Source organism: Babylonia areolata, chromosome 16 (genome assembly GCF_041734735.1).
Source record: "Babylonia areolata isolate BAREFJ2019XMU chromosome 16, ASM4173473v1, whole genome shotgun sequence".
Classification (NCBI taxonomy): domain Eukaryota; kingdom Metazoa; phylum Mollusca; class Gastropoda; order Neogastropoda; family Buccinidae; genus Babylonia; species Babylonia areolata.
The window spans coordinates 3,557,435-3,577,508 of NC_134891.1; the positions used below are offsets into that span (position 1 = coordinate 3,557,435).

Here is a 20,074-nt window from a genome sequence, read left to right on the forward strand (position 1 = left end):
AAAAATGCAATTAGTTCTGCCAATGAAAATACACCATCATTATTTACACCAATGAAAACACACCACCATCACTTCCACCAACAAAAATGCAATTAGTTCCGCAAATGAAAACACACCATCATTATTTCCACCAATGAAAACACACCATCATTATTTCCACCAACAAAAATGCAATTAGTTCCGCAAATGAAAACACACCATCATTATTTCCACCAGAGAAAACGCACCAACATCACTTCCACCAACAAAAAACGCAATTAGTTCTGCCAGTGAAAACACACCATTATTTCCACCAATGAAACACACCATTATTTCCACCAATCAAAACACACCACCATCACTTCCACCAATGAAAACGCAATCAGTTCTACCAATGAAAACATAGATCATTACTTCCACCAATGAAAACATACTTTCATTTCCACCAATGAAAACACACCATCATCATTTCCACCAATGAAAACACACACCATCATCATTTCCACCAATGAAAACACACACCATCATCATTTCCACCAATGAAAACACACCATCATTGTTTCCATAAAACAGGTGGGAGTAATAGCTAATATTCATTTCTACTCAAACCTTATGTAATTAGGTAATAAACAATACATATTATCTAAATAAGATTTGGAGGGGGAAAGTGATATTACAAATAAAGCATTTTATTCAAAGTATCAATCAGCATGATTTTCTTGACTGAATCGGAGGCAAGTCTGATCAAGGCTCAAATGTGATAATCCAGGACATGAATTGGCAGAAAAATGAGGCCGTTGAAAAGCGGAGGATCCCACTGAAATGGCACATCTTAAAACAGCAGCATGAACATTTTATCATTTATAAGAGGAGTGTATGACACCAAACATTATGTTTGATCTCTGATCTTCACTTTCAAACAGATTCATGTCCTGTCCAACACCAGGCTAGAAATCCAATCACTGTACCAGCGTTAAGGATTGGATACAGATCACAAACAGCACTGTGCTGCCTAGCACTTTTCATGTCATGCTCATGATGTGACACTGATCTTTGACCTCTGATCTTGGCTTTATTTCAAAGGGGGGGTTTTCTGTCGTGTCCACTGTGCAAAGTGAAATGGTGACTGGATGCAAAACTCAGCTCCCATTGTGCCAACAAACGTTTTCATTTTCTATGTAGTTGATCTCTGACCTAGAATGTCAACTGGGGTTCTGATCTTGGAACAGCATAGTTATAGAATTGAATGATATCATGTGCTGCCTATCAATGCATCAAATCTGATAAAGATTGTGTGCAATATGTTGGATAAAGATTGTGTCCTTATGTTGCTTCTCCTGTACAAATGTTTTTGTTTTTTTTCAATTATCCCAATTGATGAACTTGATCACTGGCTTGCAGCTGATAAGAAAATATCCGTTTTCAGCAAATCTGCCAGTTCAGCACTCACACTAGAGTCACAGCTGTCAGCTTTTTAATTACATAAATACTGATCTTCTCCCTATCACGGCAGTAAAAACACAAGCTCTCACAGCAGTCGAGTCAATGACAAAACACAATCACACATAAAGCCAAGGTGTTAACTGAAGCCATGATCAAGGGAAAAACTGAAGATGACACCTCAGACAAGGATGACCCACATCCAGGGACCAGCCACCTGCTTGTGTTGGTTGATGTGACCCAGCTGGACCACTGTGCTGGACCCCCACCCCCCCTCCCCCCTGGCCACCCCCTCCCCCAACCACCCCACATAAAAAGCCTATAGCTGCTGCTTCTTCACTAAATGTCTAAAGTATCATCCTGTTTGACCTACACACTTTCTAAGCACGGACTTTGAGCAAGTGTCTCCAACAAATCATTTCAAGTATACACATGAGCTCTGACACTGACCTTTATGACACTTGATGGGGTCAAAGTTCAGATACAAATTGAAAGAACATGTAAACAGACTATTTTTCTGACTTTATGAAAGACTGGATGCAATTATTCTAAGCTTTATGATGCAGTCCTAATAGTTTTGTCCATTATGGGACATGCTGACATTAGGTTTATATCTCTGAATGTTAACACAGATCATATTCTTTAATTTAGCCAGCCATTTGTAAAACATTGAACAGTTTCATGCAGACTGATGACACGACATATTTAGTATTGAGTGTGTGTGTGTGTGTGTGTGTGTGTGTGTGTGTGTGTGTGTGTGTGTGTGTGTGTGTGTGTGTGTATAAATCAATAAAAGGTTCGCATTCTCCAAACCGTCTAAACTATTTCTGAATTTAAGTGAACTATCTGAAATTGACAATTCATGGTTTCTAATTTTTCTTCTGCATTTGTCATTTTGTGGACCTCAAGTTCAACTGCTATGTTCAATGGGATACTGTATGGCCATTTTCACCCTGCCATATACAGTGATTATGATACGAGCAGACATTCTCCAATTTTCTGGGAACACATTTTGGTGAAGGTACAAATCGGAATCCTCATCAGGTAATTAAGAAGAAAAAAAAAATGTTCACCATTTAGAAATTGGCAAAATGTTACTAATATCCATAGGAAACAGATGAGCACGGAAGGACTCCACAATAGCCTGTCTCACAGTTTTTCCAGGAGCTCTGTTTCAACAGTTACTTGTGATGATCTGGTCCTGGAGCAGACATTTCAAGAACACAGTCTGTATTTGACAGACTTTGTTGCAGACGTCAAATTCAAGCAGGGGAGAAAGTAACCATGATACAAGTTCACAGGAAAACAGCTGGCAGAGCATCTTGACTATTATATATATATAAGATGAACTTTACTCACAACCACACATATTCACTAATGAATACATTTTCAGTCAGGGCTGCCCACCCCCACGCCCCACCCCCCACACATTTTCCAAATTTGAATAGTGATCTCTCCTGGTAGGATAAGAGAACATTTTGTTTCCTGTTCTGAACTGCTTTTGAATGGTAATGATTTATAATCATTTGGGGTATGAATCTTTTCCCATCTTATCCATTCCTGTTTACACAGATTTGTCCCAGTTCCATTCTGATGACTATACAGACTGTTACTTATTCTCTATTTCCCATTCTTTAGTGATCAACGAAAGTTAATCTGGTAAATTATTGTGACTGGTTTCTTTCCAGTTAAACATCTCTGTGTGATCCATGCTGTCTGTGTTCCAATACTTGTTGGAAAATAATCAGTGTCCATTCTTGAAGTGTGACTGGAGATAATGCCCTGCCTAAATAATATATATATATATATATATATATATATATATATATATACACATATATATGCTGAATGTGTGAATGGAAATTATTTTCTTCCCCACTTGAGTTGCATTAACTTTTGTGTAATCTGTGCCACCGCCCATGAATATCACCTGACTTTTGTCAGTTTGTCTAACTTTCATTTCGTGACTGATCATCAAGTGGTATTATCATAATGTAAATTATTTTGAATTTTGTCTGAAAGATTGAACTCATTCTCTGACTAATATTCTATGTTTCAGGTCTTTGTAGCAGTGTGTGTGTGTGTCTGTGTCTGTGTGTGTATGCGCGTGCGTGCGTGCGTGCGTGTGCTTGTGTGCTTATTTTGGGTCAGTTTGTCCTGACTGCTGAAACAGAAAATATTATCATCACAAGAGTTTCATGGTTCTCTCAAATCATGAACTGACCATACTGCTTTGTCACCAAGCAGTCCCGAAGAAGCTGATGCTGGGATCATGCTTCAGGAGGCGTTCATAACACTTAACATTAACAGCCTTTAAGACGAAGAAGACAATACTGCCTTGTACAGCAGATATGGCTGTCCATGCTGCAGCTGTTGTGGCATGTTATCCTGTGCGTGTGGTGTGGGCTGCTGTGGAGCAGGGAAAGACTTCAGGCATTTGGCTTCTCATGGTACTTCCAATACCATTGGTATTGACACATCATGTTGATGTTGCCTACTTTCTTCACAGTTTTCTCTTTCAAAGGTATTGGTAAGAAGAAAGTTGTGCAGTGAGTGGCAAGTTCTTGAATCTATATTATGTCACAGAGAGGTTTCCAACTCCAAGACTACCCATGCCCCAGTTATGATTTGACTCTCACTGACAGGGCAGTGCTGGGTAAGGTGCAGTGTTCCCATTTAACAAAACCAGGAACCCTTTAAAGAGGGAGGGGGGGGGAGAGAGAGAGAGAGAGAGAGAGAGAGAGAGGCAGGCAGACACTGAGACAGAGAGACAGAGATAGAGTTAAATAGAACAATGCATGTGGCACTTTTTTTTCTTTTTCTTTCTTTCTTTTTTTATTTACCAAAACAGGGCACAAGATGAAGATGACATATCCACCAACCACAAAAACACTGCCTACCTTTGCACTGCGAGTGCGATTGAGCTATTTCATAATTTGGGTAGCTTCATCTGAGTCATAGACATTTCATAATTAGGGAAGCTTCATCTGGCATCAAAACAGGCAATCTAACTATAGTCACAATAAATGACAATCTGAATATATATGTGAATGGGACAGCCAATTTGTACAGCATAGAAATGTGAAAGAGATTGTCTCCTGCATCCAGAATGTTGGCAGCTGCTCATGTTTGCTTTTACCTATAAACAAATAAAGGCGATGCAATCAAAAGCTGTGAGCACTGCAAGGTTTGACGAAGTGTAGCACTCTACAGGTTCAACTGTGACTGTACCTTCCTTGCAAAAAAAAATTCCAGCAACTATGAATTAACTAAACATTAATTTATGTTTTGATTTACTCTCATCCCCACCTTTTCTGCTTCTCATCATTATCATAATTATCACCTCAATATTATTATAAAATCAACCATCCTTAGATGCTACTGCATCTGAGGTTTTGTCTTGACAGAATACATTCCAAAGAAATCTGTGCCTTATTCAATGCGTGTATGGGTTAAAAAATATCAGCAATGTACTCCACTTTTTAATTCCAGTACGACTTTAAAGTGCATCTATTATAAACCTGTATTCTTGTATCTAACGTGGCTCTGTATCATCTGATCACTGATTGGTGTGTAACACTCTCCCGATATGCAAATATTGGTGCTTACAAAGTTATAGTAAAAAAACAAAAACAATTATTAATTCTGCCATTCAAGCTCTGCTATCAGTAGCAGTACCAGTACTTACTGTGGACAAAGAGGGTCAGATAGAAAACACTTTTATACACCTCATAATCAATACAATAACAGATTGTGACAAAACTGACACATGCTCAAAGGAAATATAAAGTTGTGACAAACGATGACTGTCGGATATGGCATTGCACAAACATTATAATAATAAAGTAATAATATATATATATATATATAGTCATTTTTTTCTGATTTACAATCTGCATATTTGTCAATCTGAAAGGAGACTGACAATGGAGGGCCTTCCTGGCGGCTGCTGCTCAGGTGAGATTTGTTGTTCGAATACATCTTTCTTTCTTTTGCGTTCAACAGCTACGCAGTCAGGGTCGAAGTCCGAGGGATGCCACAAACTCGGACGTCCGGTGAAGATCGGCTGCCATCCCCCAGAGCTTGGTGTTGAGGTCAGCACCCCCAGGCCAGGACTGCTGCCACATCTTCTCATACAGAGGGCAGTCTTGGAGAATATGGGATGGGGTCTGGTCAGCCTGGCCGCAATCACATAGGGATGTGGCTGCCACTCCAATCCTCTTCAGGTGTGCTCGGAGGCCGCAGTGTCCTGTGCGAAGGTGGTAGATGGTAGTCTGGTGTCTTCTCTCCAGTGTCCTGATGGGATCCTGGTGTGCCTGGTAGCCTCCGTTTAGGGTGACCCAGCCTCTTCGAAATCTGGCTCGAATACATCCAGTTTTGTCAACTGAATGAACGGAGCCTGTGTAATTGCTGGTTGTTTACAAGCTTTACCAGTCACTGCTGAGGGAATCATCTGTTACACATCCAGTCTCCTTTGAAGAGGAGCTCATCAAGTTTGTTTTCTTTTTGTGGTTAACTCACTCAGTACAGCCAGTCCTCTCTTCTCCTCTACACAGATCCATCGGATGTCCAGTGGGTGTCTCAATGACCCAACCTTTAGCTTCTGTTGTCAGAATTGTGGTATCTTTGTCAACATTCACCTCTTCAGTATAAGAGCTTTCCGCTTGCAATATTTTGATGATGGTAACTGGGGTGAAACGCTGTTAACGTCGTCTCTTTCGCCATTCGTATGGAGAGAGTTAAGGAGTGTCAACTTGTGCAATGCTTGGGAGCTGGTGTTGACCAAAATTCAGTAGTCCGGGTTAACATCCATGTTCACAGCAAGACTGGAGGGTTGCTCTCCTAATGTTCGGTGACAGTGGCAATTATTTTGCACATTTTGATCCGAGACCTTGGCTGGGCTAGCTGGGCTAGAAGTATGGATAGGGAACAGTTCGAGGCAACAAACTGCCAGAGTGGAGCAGTGTCAGTAACTGTATTGTCTGTGTCAGCCAAATCTCAGTAACTGCTGGAACCTGATGGAACAATTAGGAGACAAAGAAATTAACATGAAACACAGTAAAATTATTAGTGTCAAACTCATGAGTATTTAACTTTGCTGTCAGTTCTCTGACTTATCACTGAACTGCAGAGGGCAGGAAGTTGAATCCACCAGAGTGTGGGGGTGTAACCGGTGTTGACTAGAGAAGGTAAAAGGCAGTGTGAACTGCAAGTGAGAACTGTAATAATCAGTCGGTGTATGTCCACCAAAAAGCTCAGCACATTTGTTCTGTTGTCTTGAGTGAGTGAGTGAGCCTTCCTCTTCACCTCCTTGGCTGTGTCTTTTGTGAAAATTGGGGGAAAGTTACTATTCTGCACAAAATACTTTCACAGGAAAGCCGGGTAGGTTTGAACGCTTTACTAACTATTCCAATAGGTAATAGTGACTGACTTGTGAATGTGTTGATAGATGCAGTGCTGAAATGTGTTTATTTCATGTGTGTGTCATTATATATTTTGAGATAATATGATTCCTTGTTGTCAGGGAATGTGCTTTGAAATGTGTACACACTGTGAAATAATGTGTAACTATATAAATTTTTAACTGTGGGTTAATTCCCTCTGTGCATGGCATATGAAGATTATGTAAAGCTCAATACTGGTTATGTATTGTGTAGGGGGGGATAAGTTTTATGTGATGGAATACTACTGTGCATATTTTGGTAGTTGATTACCTCAGAACAATACTGTTTGTTTCAACTTCAGAGCAATACTGTTTGTTTCAACTATCTAATGGTCAACTGAACACTAAATTGTGGACTGCACATGTATACAAGCCAGTTGTTTTGGCTAAGGGTTGTTGATTACCTGAGAACAATACTGCCTGTTTAAGCTGTTTAATGTTCAATTGAACACTGTAACTTGTGGACTGCACAGACTGGCCAGTTGTTGTGGCTGAGTGTTTTAATTATCAGAGCCCTTGTGTGGGAAGGGTGGGAGTGTGGCCAGCACTGGCAGCAGACAAAAGCTTAACCCCAATGTCCCAGTTTCTTTGATTTCCCCTTCTGGTGAACAGGCCTCTTCAACTACAAGCATGCTCATCACCATCTACCTCCACTCTCATCCTACCTCTTACCACTGCTAGGCCCAGTCAACAGGCTGTGAGGCCTTGCCAGCCTCTAACATACCTTGGACCACTGGGACGTAACTCTGCTGCCCATGGAGTGGGTGTGGACCCGCAGCTTCTCAGTTAGGTGTGCTCCAGTGTGTGCTCACGTACTTCCAAAACACTGGGATGCTAAAGGCGGTGGTGATTTGAACTCTTCTTTTTATCTTTTTCTTTTTTGATGGGAAATGTGTGTGTGTGTGTGTGTGTGTGTGTGTGTGTGTGTGTGTGTGTGAGTGTGTGTGTAGAACATATTTCATTTTATCATTATCTTTTTTTTTCATGTTTGTGTATGGTTAATTTTTTGAAGTGTATCAAAATCATAAAGTACTTATTCCTTCTAGTTCTTTACCTTCTCTTCATTTGGGAAAGTGAGCATATCTAGCTTGTATCTTAGTCACTGGGTGTCAAGGGTTTGCCATCATATATTACATTTACAATACTGCCGATGCCAAGTCATATAAAAATTTTTTTTTTTTAATATTAATTTGCCAACGAGTCTTTTGCTTTACTTTTGTACTGAACATGAGCTGCACATTCAAACAGGAATATCTCTTTTTTTAATGTTGCAAAACTAGCACAGAACATTTTACCTAAATGTATTTTTTAATCCTGTGCAAACAGGATATGTATGTATGATATGTATTATATAAGCTCTTTTTTTTTTTTAGGTCAAAAGAGAATGTACAACCATGATGCATATACCTGTGAACTATCATGGGTCCAGTGCTGCAGAATAAATTTAAATATAGGATGAAAAAAACTGAATTTCAAATAATTATGTAATGTATGTATACCTGCAACACTGAATAAATCAGCAATCTTTTCATGTGGCCATAAATAGGCTTACCAGGAATATACACAAAGGCAAATATTTGTTTTACCATACCAACATTATGCATACCTTCTATGAAATTAGTAAATATTAATCATCTTAAATTACCATCAATAAACCCAGTAAAGTATCATAATCATCAAATAAAAGTTAAAACTCCACAACAATAAGGATTTGCTTCTGAAATGAGTCAGAAATTATTTTTTCAGACCACAAAAACTGCATCTCATCCACAACTCAACCAAAAACCATTAGTGGTATTGAAATGAGGTTATCTAATAAATGCTTATCAACGAAAATAATAATGTACCCATGCATGTGTATGCAAGCCCTTGTGTGTAGCACTAGCAGTGAAATTTATGTGTGATCACAATAGTCTGGTAACAATAATGACGGTTGTATCTGCAGTGATGGTAAACTACAGTAAAATGGAAGCACGGTCTCTTTATTGATTTCTTCCTGGACAGCTCCTGATACAACTGCTGTAGCCTATGCTATGCCACTGCCGCCACCTCGCTCCCTCTTCCACTATGCTACGCTCCAGTCAAACCAACCACCAGTGCTATCTTAGCGCTCTCCCCTCTGCAATCCAATTCCAATCGCGCTTTAACCCACCCCCCAATCGCCGGCACAACTCGGCCTGCCCGCCTGTCGACTGATTCTGCTGCTGCTGCTTACGCCACTCACCGACTGTGTGTTCGCTGCTCCAACCAATATGGATCCTAAGTATGCAACCCCTTCGGCTGGTCATGCCGATTCAACAGGCCCTTTAAACCAACACAAACATCAAAATAACGTTTCTCTGTTAATTTTGAAGGCAAAATTCCCTTTCTGTTCATATTCACGCAAACAAACAAGCCAACTGTCAAGTCCAAGCGTCAAATGCGGTTGATGCCAGTGAGGGTGTTGAGTGCCGAACGAAATGCGGGCAGTTGAGGAGGAAAAGGCACAGAAAGCATGGAAGCTTACCTTCACACACATATCCGACTCCGATAAGTCCCCAAAGAATGTCTGTGCAGTGATGACAGTAGGTTGGCTTGTGGAAGGTTTTCTTCGTGAAAAAATGGCCATGGCCGTGATCGGGAGGCACAGGCGATCCACTCGGACTATCGCCCGTCTCCATCTCCTCAGCCATCGTGGGTCCGTCTGCTTCCTCAGCCGTGGCAGACGACACTTCACAAACCGCAGGCCCGGAGTTTATCCCAGGGCTATCACAGCCGGGCCTGTCAGATTCGCAGCACCGAAAGCAAGCCAGGACATTTTTCATTTACGCAAACCAAAGGCCATTTTGCAGGGATAAATCTAGTATCATAATATGCCAATCAATCGCTGCTTGCGGAAATGAGCAAAACTGAGACGAGATCGAGGCTGCTGGCCGTCTCCGCGAAGCATCACCTGAGAGCGACGGGAGGCTGGCGCAGCCAGAGTAACTGGACGAGAGAGGTCAGAGGGTCATTGTGGTATCTGGAACACACTCGCAAACAACACATTGTTCGGACTAAACGACGCATTAAGATATACACATACTGTCCAATTACTACATGAACACGTTTGAGGCGATGCTCGTATAGATTATTATGAAAGAATCGACAAAACTTCCATCAATGCTATTGAAAATGTCTCAGTATATAGATCCTGTATATCTTTCAACAGAGATATCATGTGTTTGTGAAGGACTCAGAGACTCAAATACATCAGTCCACGAGCTTGTGCATTAGCTATCGTTGTCTTGGCTTTGCCAGTCTGTGCAGAATCAAGTTCAACGACCCATGTTTGCTTCCGTTTATAATAATGTCACGTTTTTCGTTGCTAGAGTTGATATTCTACATCCCTGAAGTGCGCCATTGTTGTCTAGTATTGCAAACACGTCAGTTTTATAGGCGGCAACGTGAATCAATAAACCAACCAACCTGAAAAAAACAAAACAAAAAACAAAACAGACAGCAGAAAAGTCATGGTCACGACACTGCCAAAATAATGTGGAGTTTTTGAGGAAATAGTAGGGGGTGGGAGGTGGGGAAGTAGTATACGGCCTCCGTCAGTAATGAGAAAAGATTTGACCCCGGCTCTGAACCCTGCATGTCTGCCAGCACGTATTTTCTCCTCTCTCTCTCTCTCTCTCTCTGTGTGTGTGTGTGTGTGTCTGTCTGAAAGCACCGAAAAGCAGTCTTGGCTATTACTCTCTATAAAGCATTTAAAAGACGACGTCCGGCATCAGTAATTTATGTAACATAATAATCTGAAAACGTTTTATGTTATGTTTATGTACACCACCTTCTGACTCAGGGGCCATGGCTGGCCTTATGAATAAACCGATCTCAGTGATCTCAGTCCCAATCCCAATCTCGGTCTCTCAATCTCTCTCTCTCTCTCCATCTATCTCTCGGCTCTCTCTCTTATTATTATTATTATTATTCCATTCCTTAGTTCGCATAGGCACAACTGAGGCCTGGTTCAATAACACATAAAATCTGTCCCTTTCAAGTTCCTTCAGTTGTCTCTCAGTCTGCACGGCCGGTGTGGTGATGATGATGATGATGATGATTATCAGTATTATTATTGCTGTTGCTGTTTGTTTGTTGCTGTGAGGGCTTCAGTTGTGAAAAGAAGCTCAGCTGTGCCGCTTGTAGCTTATCTGTTTACCCTCAATCAGTAAAACATTTGGGTTCGACCGACTGAGTTCAAGTTCGAGTTTCAGTCTCTCTCTCTCTAACAAACACTACACGCACACGCACACACACACACACACAAATACACACACGACACACACACACACACACACACACACACACACACACACACACACGGCACTCGCATGCTTGAGTCGGTGCCCCCATCCGGCGCGCGTCAGTGTATGTATGTGAGTACGCGGGCCAGTGTGTACTGATCAGTGTGACGGTGTACGGCCGTGTGTGTGTGTGTGTGTGTGTGTGTGTGTGTGTGTGTGTGTGTGTGAGTGTGTGTGTGTGTGTGTGTGTGTGTGTGAACTCCTTTCGGGACGTGCATGGACTGGACTGTAGGTCCAGCCATAAACCGTCAGAAATCGAATACATACACTGACGAACTAAACCCACAAGAAAACACAGATCAACTGGCAGCCACTGATCTGACTGAATTCTGATCAGTGTCCGTGGCGCGCGTCACTGTCAATGCTCAGCTTGTGTATGTCAGTGCCACTGTGCATCAGCGTGTGTACGCTGTGCGCGCGCGCGCGCGTGTGTGTGTGTATGTGTGTGTGTGTGTGTGTGTGCGTGCGTGTGTGTGTGTGTGTGTGTGTGTGTGAACTCCTTTTGGGACGTGCATGGACTGGACTGTAGGTCACGGTCATAAACCGTCAGAAATCGAATACATACACTGACGAACTAAACCCACAAGAAAACAAAGATCAACTGGCAGCCACTGATCTGACTGAATTCTAATCCAGTGTCCGTGGCGCGCGTCAGTGTCAATGCTCAGCTTGTGTATGTCAGTGCCACTGTGCATCAGCGTGTGTACGGTGTGTGTGTGTGTGTGTGTGTGTGTGTGTGTGTGTGTGTGTGTGTGTGTCGTGAGTCACAGTGTGTGTGTCAGTGTGTGTGTGTGCGTTCGTGTGGGTGTGCGTGTGTGTGTGTGTGAGTGTGTGTGTGTGTGTGTGTGTGTGTGTGTATGTGTGTGTGTGTGTCCGGTCGTGTCAGTCACAGTGTGTGTGTCAGTGTGTGTGTGTGTGCGTTCGTGTGTGTGTGTGTGCGGTGTGCGTGTGTGTTTGTGTGTGAGTGCCGGTGTGAGTGTGTGTGTGTGTGTGTGAGTGCCGGTGTGAGTGTGTGTGTCGTGTGTGCGGTGTGCATGTGTGTGTGCCGGTGTGTGTGTGTGTGCGTGCGTGCGTGCGTGTGTGTGTGTGTGCGCCGGTGTGTGTACGTGTGTGTGTGTGTGTGTGAACTCTTTCTGGGACCGCGACGTGAATGGATGACGTTATTCATAAACTCAGAAATCGAACTGAACACACAGTGCACTGACTCCGACTGAACTGAATCCATGTGAAAACAAAACGACACTGAGAATGCAGCCCGGCATCTACGCAAGTGGAGTGATGGCCTAGAGGTAACGCGTCCCCCGCCTAGGAAGCGAGAGAATCTGCTGAGCGCGCTGGTTCGAATCACGGCTCAGCCGCCGATATTTTCTCCCCCTCCACTAGACCTTTCTTGTACTTGTTGTCCTTCTCAGCCGTTTCTCCTACTTCTTCTGCGATCATTGGATTGGAACCCACGATTTCTGCACATACTCGTTTGCCAGTACAAGAACTTACTAAGTTACTGTACTAGTAAGTGGAGTCAGCCGGTTTAACGTCCATTGAGTCAGTGACTGATAACAATTTTCAGTTTCCGACCCCACCATTTATACTAGGCAGCCACACACACACACACACACACACACACACACACACACACACACACACAGAGGCACTGCACAGACATGCACGCACGCACTGCACGCACGCACACATTGGCACGCCACGGCGCGCGCGCACACACACACACACACACACACACACACACACACACACACATACAAGCGCGCGCGCGCACACACACACACACACACACACACACACACACACACACACACACACACAGTGATTGGGTTAACGGGGAGATATACTTTCAAACCATGATTGAACGGTCATAAATTGAATCAGATTGTGGCTGTGCATCAACTCCCGTCGGTACGCTTGTTGTGAGTTATTTATTCATTTATTTATTTATTTGCTTATTTATTTGTATATTATTTATTTATTTATTTGTTTGTTTGTTTATCTATTTATTTATATATTCATTCATTCATTTATTTATCCTTAATCCCTTTGTGCATTTACTAAAGCCGAGTATTCAGTACCGGATCCATATTCGATTTTTTTCCCCCCCAGGTCGGTCATTATTAATTTACTTAACATACTGAGTCATGAATTTGAAACAATGTAACTTGACTATAAACTGTTCAGGTGCACACAAAAAGTAATTTTGCACAACTGGAAAAATTGAAAGAAGAACAAGAAGGAGGAGGAAGGGAGGGAAGTGAACAAAGAGTTAACAAAGATACTCAGAAGACTGAAGAGATGAATCAGTGAAAAAATAATTTTGAAAAAAAAAAAAAATTCAGCACCAGAATTCTTTCGTTCAGGCCTGTAAACCGACTGAGTGTGCAAACCAGCACAGCTGGGGTATTCGGCCGCAATAAAACAGAACTGTCCAAACCGTGTGTATAAACCAGCATAGCTGGGGTATTCCGCAATAAAACAGAACTGTCCAAACCGTGTGTATAAACCAGCATAGCTGGGGTATTCCGCAATAAAACAGAACTGTCCAAACCGAGTGTATAAATCAGCATAGCTGGGGTATTCCGCAATAAAACAGAACTGTCTAAACCGAGTGTATAAACCGGCATAGCTGGGGTATTCCGCAATAAAACAGAACTGTCCAAACCGAGTGTATAAACCAGCATAGCTGGGGTATTCCGCAATAAAACAGAATTGTCCAAACCGAGTGTATAAACCAGCATAGCTGGGGTATTCCGCAATAAAACAGAATTGTCCAAACCGAGTGTATAAACCGGCATAGCTGGGGTATTCCGCAATAAAACAGAACTGTCCAAACCGTGTGTATAAACCGGCATAGCTGGGGTATTCCGCAATAAAACAGAACTGTCCAAACCGAGTGTATAAACCAGCATAGCTGGGGTATTCCGCAATAAAACAATTGTCCAAACCGAGTGTATAAACCGGCATAGCTGGGGTATTCCGCAATAAAACAGAATTGTCCAAACCGAGTGTATAAACCAGCATAGCTGGGGTATTCCGCAATAAAACAGAACTGTCCAAACCGTGTGTATAAACCGGCATAGCTGGGGTATTCCGCAATAAAACAGAACTGTCCAAACCGTGTGTATAAACCAGCATAGCTGGGGTATTCCGCAATAAAACAGAATTGTCCTCCAAACCGAGTGTATTAACCAGCATAGCTGGGGTATTCCGCAATAAAACAGAACTGTCCAAACCGTGTGTATAAACCAGCATAGCTGGGGTATTCCGCAATAAAACAGAATTGTCCAAACCGAGTGTATAAACCGGCATAGCTAGGGTATTCCGCAATAAAACAGAACTGTCCAAACCGTGTGTATAAACCGGCATAGCTGGGGTATTCCGCAATAAAACAGAACTGTCCAAACCGAGCGTATAAACCGGCATAGCTGGGGTATTCCGCAATAAAACAGAACTGTCCAAACCGAGCGTATAAACCGGCATAGCTGGGGTATTCCGCAATAAAACAGAACTGTCCAAACCGAGCGTATAAACCGGCATAGCTGGGGTATTCCGCAATAAAACAGAACTGTCCAAACCGAGTGTATAAACCGGCATAGCTGGGGTATTCCGCAATAAAACAGAACTGTCCAAACCGAGTGTATAAACCGGCATAGCTGGGGTATTCCGCAATAAAACAGAATTGTCCAAACCGTGTGTATAAACCAGCATAGCTGGGGTATTCCGCAATAAAACAGAATTTTCCTCCTATTGATCTTCTGTCATTAGTTCAGTCAACAAAAAACAGACAGATCTTGCCGGGGAATTCCCCACGAAATCGTGTCCCTTTGGAATTCAATCTAAAGTTTGTGACTGCTTCATATGATACACGCATTGAAATTTAACAAGCAAGTTGATGTCTCTCCCCCCACGGGCAATTTGTAAATCTGTGGGGGCAGTATTTCTTGATTTCAGCTAAATCATTTTATCAAAGATATATTTGTCAGTCTCCAGGTCAGTCATATGATTAAGTCAGGCCTCATATCGTGGACTTAATCGTTCTTCTTAAAAAAGCAAGACGAATACTTTGCGAGCTGTAACTGATGGCAGCATTAATGCTGCGTTTTCAGCTTACACAGCTATCGTCCAGTTTGCAATGAAATTCCACAGTTTGGTATTGTCTGTGTAGTTTTGCCAGATAGAGAGTAAAGTATGCAGCACATTGAATGTTCCGAGTCATGCACGCACGCAAAAAAAAAAAAAAAAAAAAAAAGAAAAAAAGCGCAGACGTTTGTAATACTTATGTATCTATTTTGCGCAAGCTATCACACAGACACATAGATCCACAAACTAACATACAGACATGCACTAACACACGCACACGCACACACCGTCATCAGTGCACACTGGCACTATTCGCAAATACTGACACTTTTCTCACTGCTTCCGTTTAGTATCAATGTGGAACTGAAGACACTGGGTGTGAGAGAGAGAGAGACAGAAAGAAACACACACACACACACACACACACACACACACACACACACACACATACACACACACACACACACACACACACACAGTGGGAGGTGAGAGAAAAGTGCAGTTACATAGCTATCGAGGTATTGATCATCGTACGACATAGGGCCTACTTAGACCTATACAACTACAACTGCTGCTGCTACAGTTACCATTGCAACTACTGCAGCTGTTTCTGAATAAATTGGTTTTGGCAGTAACAGCAGTAGCAGCAGCAGTAGCAACACAAATAGCAGTAGCAGCAGTAGCAGCAGCAGTAGCAACACAAATAGCAGCGGCAGTAGCAGAGTATTGGCATAGCACTTGTGGCAACAGCAGCGTTGTAGCAGCAGTAGCCACTTGTAGCAACAGCAGCAGTAGTAGCAGCAGCAGCAATTTACAAGGCGATAAAGTAAACAAAAACAACAACAGCAGCATTTGCCGAAAGAGCATCGTCCCCCAAAATAATGCTCACTGAGAGTAAATACCGACACGCTATTAATTTTTGTCCTGCCTATGATCTTGACTCCTGTTGCCGTTGAAAATTATCACTGCTGCTGATGCTGTTGTGTGTTGTTGCTACTGTTAGTTTTGCTGTTACTGCTGCTGAATTAGATATTATCAGCCTGTCATTTTGTTTTTGACTCACTTGTGTAAACAAAGTGAGTCTATGTTTTAACCCGGTGTTCGGTTGTCTGTGTGTGTGTGTCTGTGTGTGCGTGTGTGTGTCTGTGTGTCCGTGGTAAACTTTAACATTGACATTTTCTCTGCAAATACTTTGTCAGTTGACACCAAATTTGGCATAAAAATAGGAAAAATTCAGTTCTTTCCAGTCATCTTGTTTAAAACAATATTGCACCTCTGGGATGGGCACAAAAAAATTAAAAAAGAAGCCTAATTATATGCAAACTGCATTTACTGTTATATTTATATTTTTTGTATTCTCTAAACTTGGCACTTTGACCTCTTATTCTGACACAACAACAAGAGGAGTCATTATTATCATTTTTTGTTCAAACGGGAACTTCTTTTGCTAAGCATGGAATTTTTATTTATTTTGCAAACGTTTTTGGTGCAGATAGTAAAAAAAGGGAAATTACTCTGTAATTAATGCTAGGGGACTTAATTTATCACAAGTGAGTCTTGAAGGCCTTGCCTCTCTTGTTTAGTGTGTGTATGTGCATCTCCACGGTAACTCTCAATTGTTGCTGTTACAAGTTTTTGTTGTTGCTGATATGCTGATGTTGTTTGTTGTTGAGCAGAAGGCTAACTTACCCATCTCTTTTTTGGGCATTAACTCACTCAGTACGGCCAGTCCTCTCTTCTCCTCTACACAGACACCTCGGATGTCCAGTGGGTGTCTGAATGACCCAACCTTTAGCTTCCGTCCTCAGAATTGTGGTATTCTTTGTCAACATTCACCTCTTCAGTATAAGAGCCTTCCGCTTGCAATATTTTGACGATGGTAATTGGGGTGAAACGCTATTAACGTCGTCTCTTTCGCCGTTCGTATGGAGAGAGTTAACCTCCGTCTACAGGCCATTTTCATTCTCTACCTGGAATCGATGTCACTTGTTCAGTGTTAGCATTCTTACTTTGTTGTTGTTTGTTAGCACCTCAAAGCCTGACTAAGCCGCCGGGCGCGCAGTTGGGTTACTGACGGCTCGGCTGGTCAGGCATCTGCTTACAGTAGCAGATGTGATGTAGCGTATATGGAATTGTCCGAACGCAGCGACGCCTACTTGAATTAGTATCGGCTGCTTTTTGTTTATAAGCAGACATCGCTACCTGTTTTGTTCAGTGTTGCTGTTGTGGCTATAGCCGTGCAACAATTAATAATTGGTCGTCGACCGGGTTCAGTGGCAATGCCACTGTACATCAGCACGTACACATGCATGCACAGACAGACAGACAGACACACACACACATACACACACACGAACACACGTACGCACACCCGAACACACACGCGGCACACGGCACACACACTCTCTCTCTCTCTCTCACTGGCGCTACACACACACACACACACACACACACACACACACACACACACACACTGACACACACACACCACACACACACACACACACACGACACACACACACACACACACACACACGACACACACTCGACACACACACACCACACACCACACACACACACACACACACACACACACCGTGACACACACTGCCACACACAGGTTGGTTGTAAGTACTTACATGCACACAGGCACACGAACTCACATACATATTACTGATGTACACATTGGGATGTGTTAAAACACATCTAGACATATAGAAAGTCGGAGACTGAAGAGGAGAGAAAGGCAGCTGGCAAGGAAAGAAATAGGAAGCTAGGAAGACGAAGAGAGAACAGCAAAGCTGGTGTGGATTTAAAAAAAAAGAAAAAAAAAGCCCCCCCCCAAAAAGCCCCCCCCAAAAGCCCCCCCCAACCAAAAAAGGCCCGCCCCCAAAAAGCCCCCCCCCAAAAAAAAGCCCCCCCCCCGCCCCCCTCCCCCCCAAAAAAAACAACAACAACAAAACAAAAACAAAGCAACAACAAAAAAAACACGAATGCAGTTAGAAGATGCCAGTGGATCAGTCAACCTGTCAGAAGAATCATGGACAGAAAAGGGAAGCTGGGTCAAAGAGGGAACAGCACTTGAGCACTAGTGGTATGGATCGGATAGACTGGACTGACGAATAGGAAACCTAGATCGAAGGGGGCTTCTTCTTCTTCTTCTTCTGCGTTCACTCGTATGCACACGAGTGGGCTTTTACGTGTATGACCGTTTTCACCCCGCCATGTAGGCAGCCATACTCCGTTTTCGGGGGTGTGCATGCTGGGTATGTTCTTGTTTCCGAACCCACCGAACGCTGACATGGATTACAGGATCTTTAACGTGCGTATTTGATCTTCTGCTTGCATATACACACGAAGGGGGTTCAGGCACTAGCAGGTCTGCACATAGATCGAAGGGGGCAAATCCGTTGACTGATGAAATGGGGGAACATATTGTTCAGTTAAGCGAGGAAGCTGATGACGGAAGACCGATAGAGAACAAGAAGGTGAGGGGTGTTTTTAAAAATTTTATTATTTATTTATTTTTTACAGGTGTGGCTGGGGTGATTGAAGTAAATACCCCCGAAAACGGAGTATGGCTGCCTAAATAGTGGCCGGGTAAAAACCGCCCGGCGGGGTAGACGGACACGTCAGTAAAAGCCCACTCTTGTCAGTGGGAGTCAGTGCCGGGCCCACGAACTTGAACGAAGAAGAATTAGAAGACGAACTGAAGACTGAGAGGCTGAGGACCGATTGGTAATGGAATATATACATATATTATATATATATATAATAAAAAGAAAAGAAAAGAAAAAGACAGCAACACATAAATAAAATAAATTATATTTCAACAAAAGAGTGGAGGTGTGAAATAGACAGAGGGTGTGGTGGCTAAGAACAACAACAACAAAGTGGAGTGCTGGCCTTGAGGTAACTCGTCCGCCTAGGAAGCCCCAGAGAATCTGAGCGCCGCGCTGGCAGTCAGAATCACGGCTCAGCCGCTGATATTTTCTCCTCCTCCTCCACTAGACCTTGAGTGGTGGTCTGGACGCTAGTGATTCAGATGAGACGATAAACCGCCGAGGAGCGGGAGGTCCATCGGGCGCCTGTGTTGCTGCAGCAGCTGCGTTGACTCAGCGTCCGACACTAAGAGAAAAAATTGTTAATAATTATAAGCACAGGCAGGGCGCGGGCAGGACTGTTTTACTGACTGACTGACTGACTGACTAACCAAACCACACAGTGAGTATTATTGTGATCCGCTGTCCCGTAAACAGGCGAGAACTAGGTTAATAGGTACGATCGATTTTTTTCCCCCCACACCACCCCCACCACCGCGTATAGCGGCCTCGCTGTCTTAGCATCATGAAGGAGGTGATTATCTCGGTACCAGTACAGTGTCAGGTCGTCTCCCCTGAATGCCCTCCCCCCCCCCTCCCACCCCACCCCCCTCCTGGCTACAGACCATGTTTTCTTTTTTTTCTTTTTTTTTATTTTTTTAATCTCCCACGCGTTAATTGCGTCTAAGGAATGTTCATTTATTTATTTATTTACGTATTTATTTATCTATTTATTCATTGATTTCTTTCCGTATTTATTTATTCATTCATTTATTTATTTGTTCATTTATTTATCTATTTATTTATCTGTCTACATATCTGTCTATCTATTTATCTATCTAACTAACTATCTGTCTATGCCTGTCTATCCAGTTTATTTATTTATCTGTTTGGTCCTATTTAATAATATGTCTGGTGTTTTTTTTCCCCACAGGTTTCGGACGGACTGCTGAGTTATGGTTCCTTGCGATCGCCGCTAG

At 42.7% G+C, this 20,074-nt stretch overlaps 1 protein-coding gene across 1 annotated transcript in view; it reads right to left on the reverse strand.

Annotated features, from left to right (window-relative positions):
- Positions 1-9,833, reverse strand: part of LOC143290796 (diacylglycerol kinase theta-like) — a 79,043-nt gene extending 69,210 nt beyond the window's left edge. Inside the window, exon 1 of the mRNA XM_076600310.1 lies at positions 9,369-9,833. Coding sequence (XP_076456425.1) covers positions 9,369-9,666 — 298 coding nt within the window. The 5' untranslated portion in view covers positions 9,667-9,833. The remainder of the gene's footprint in view (positions 1-9,368) is intronic.
- Positions 9,834-20,074: the final 10,241 nt, after the last annotated feature.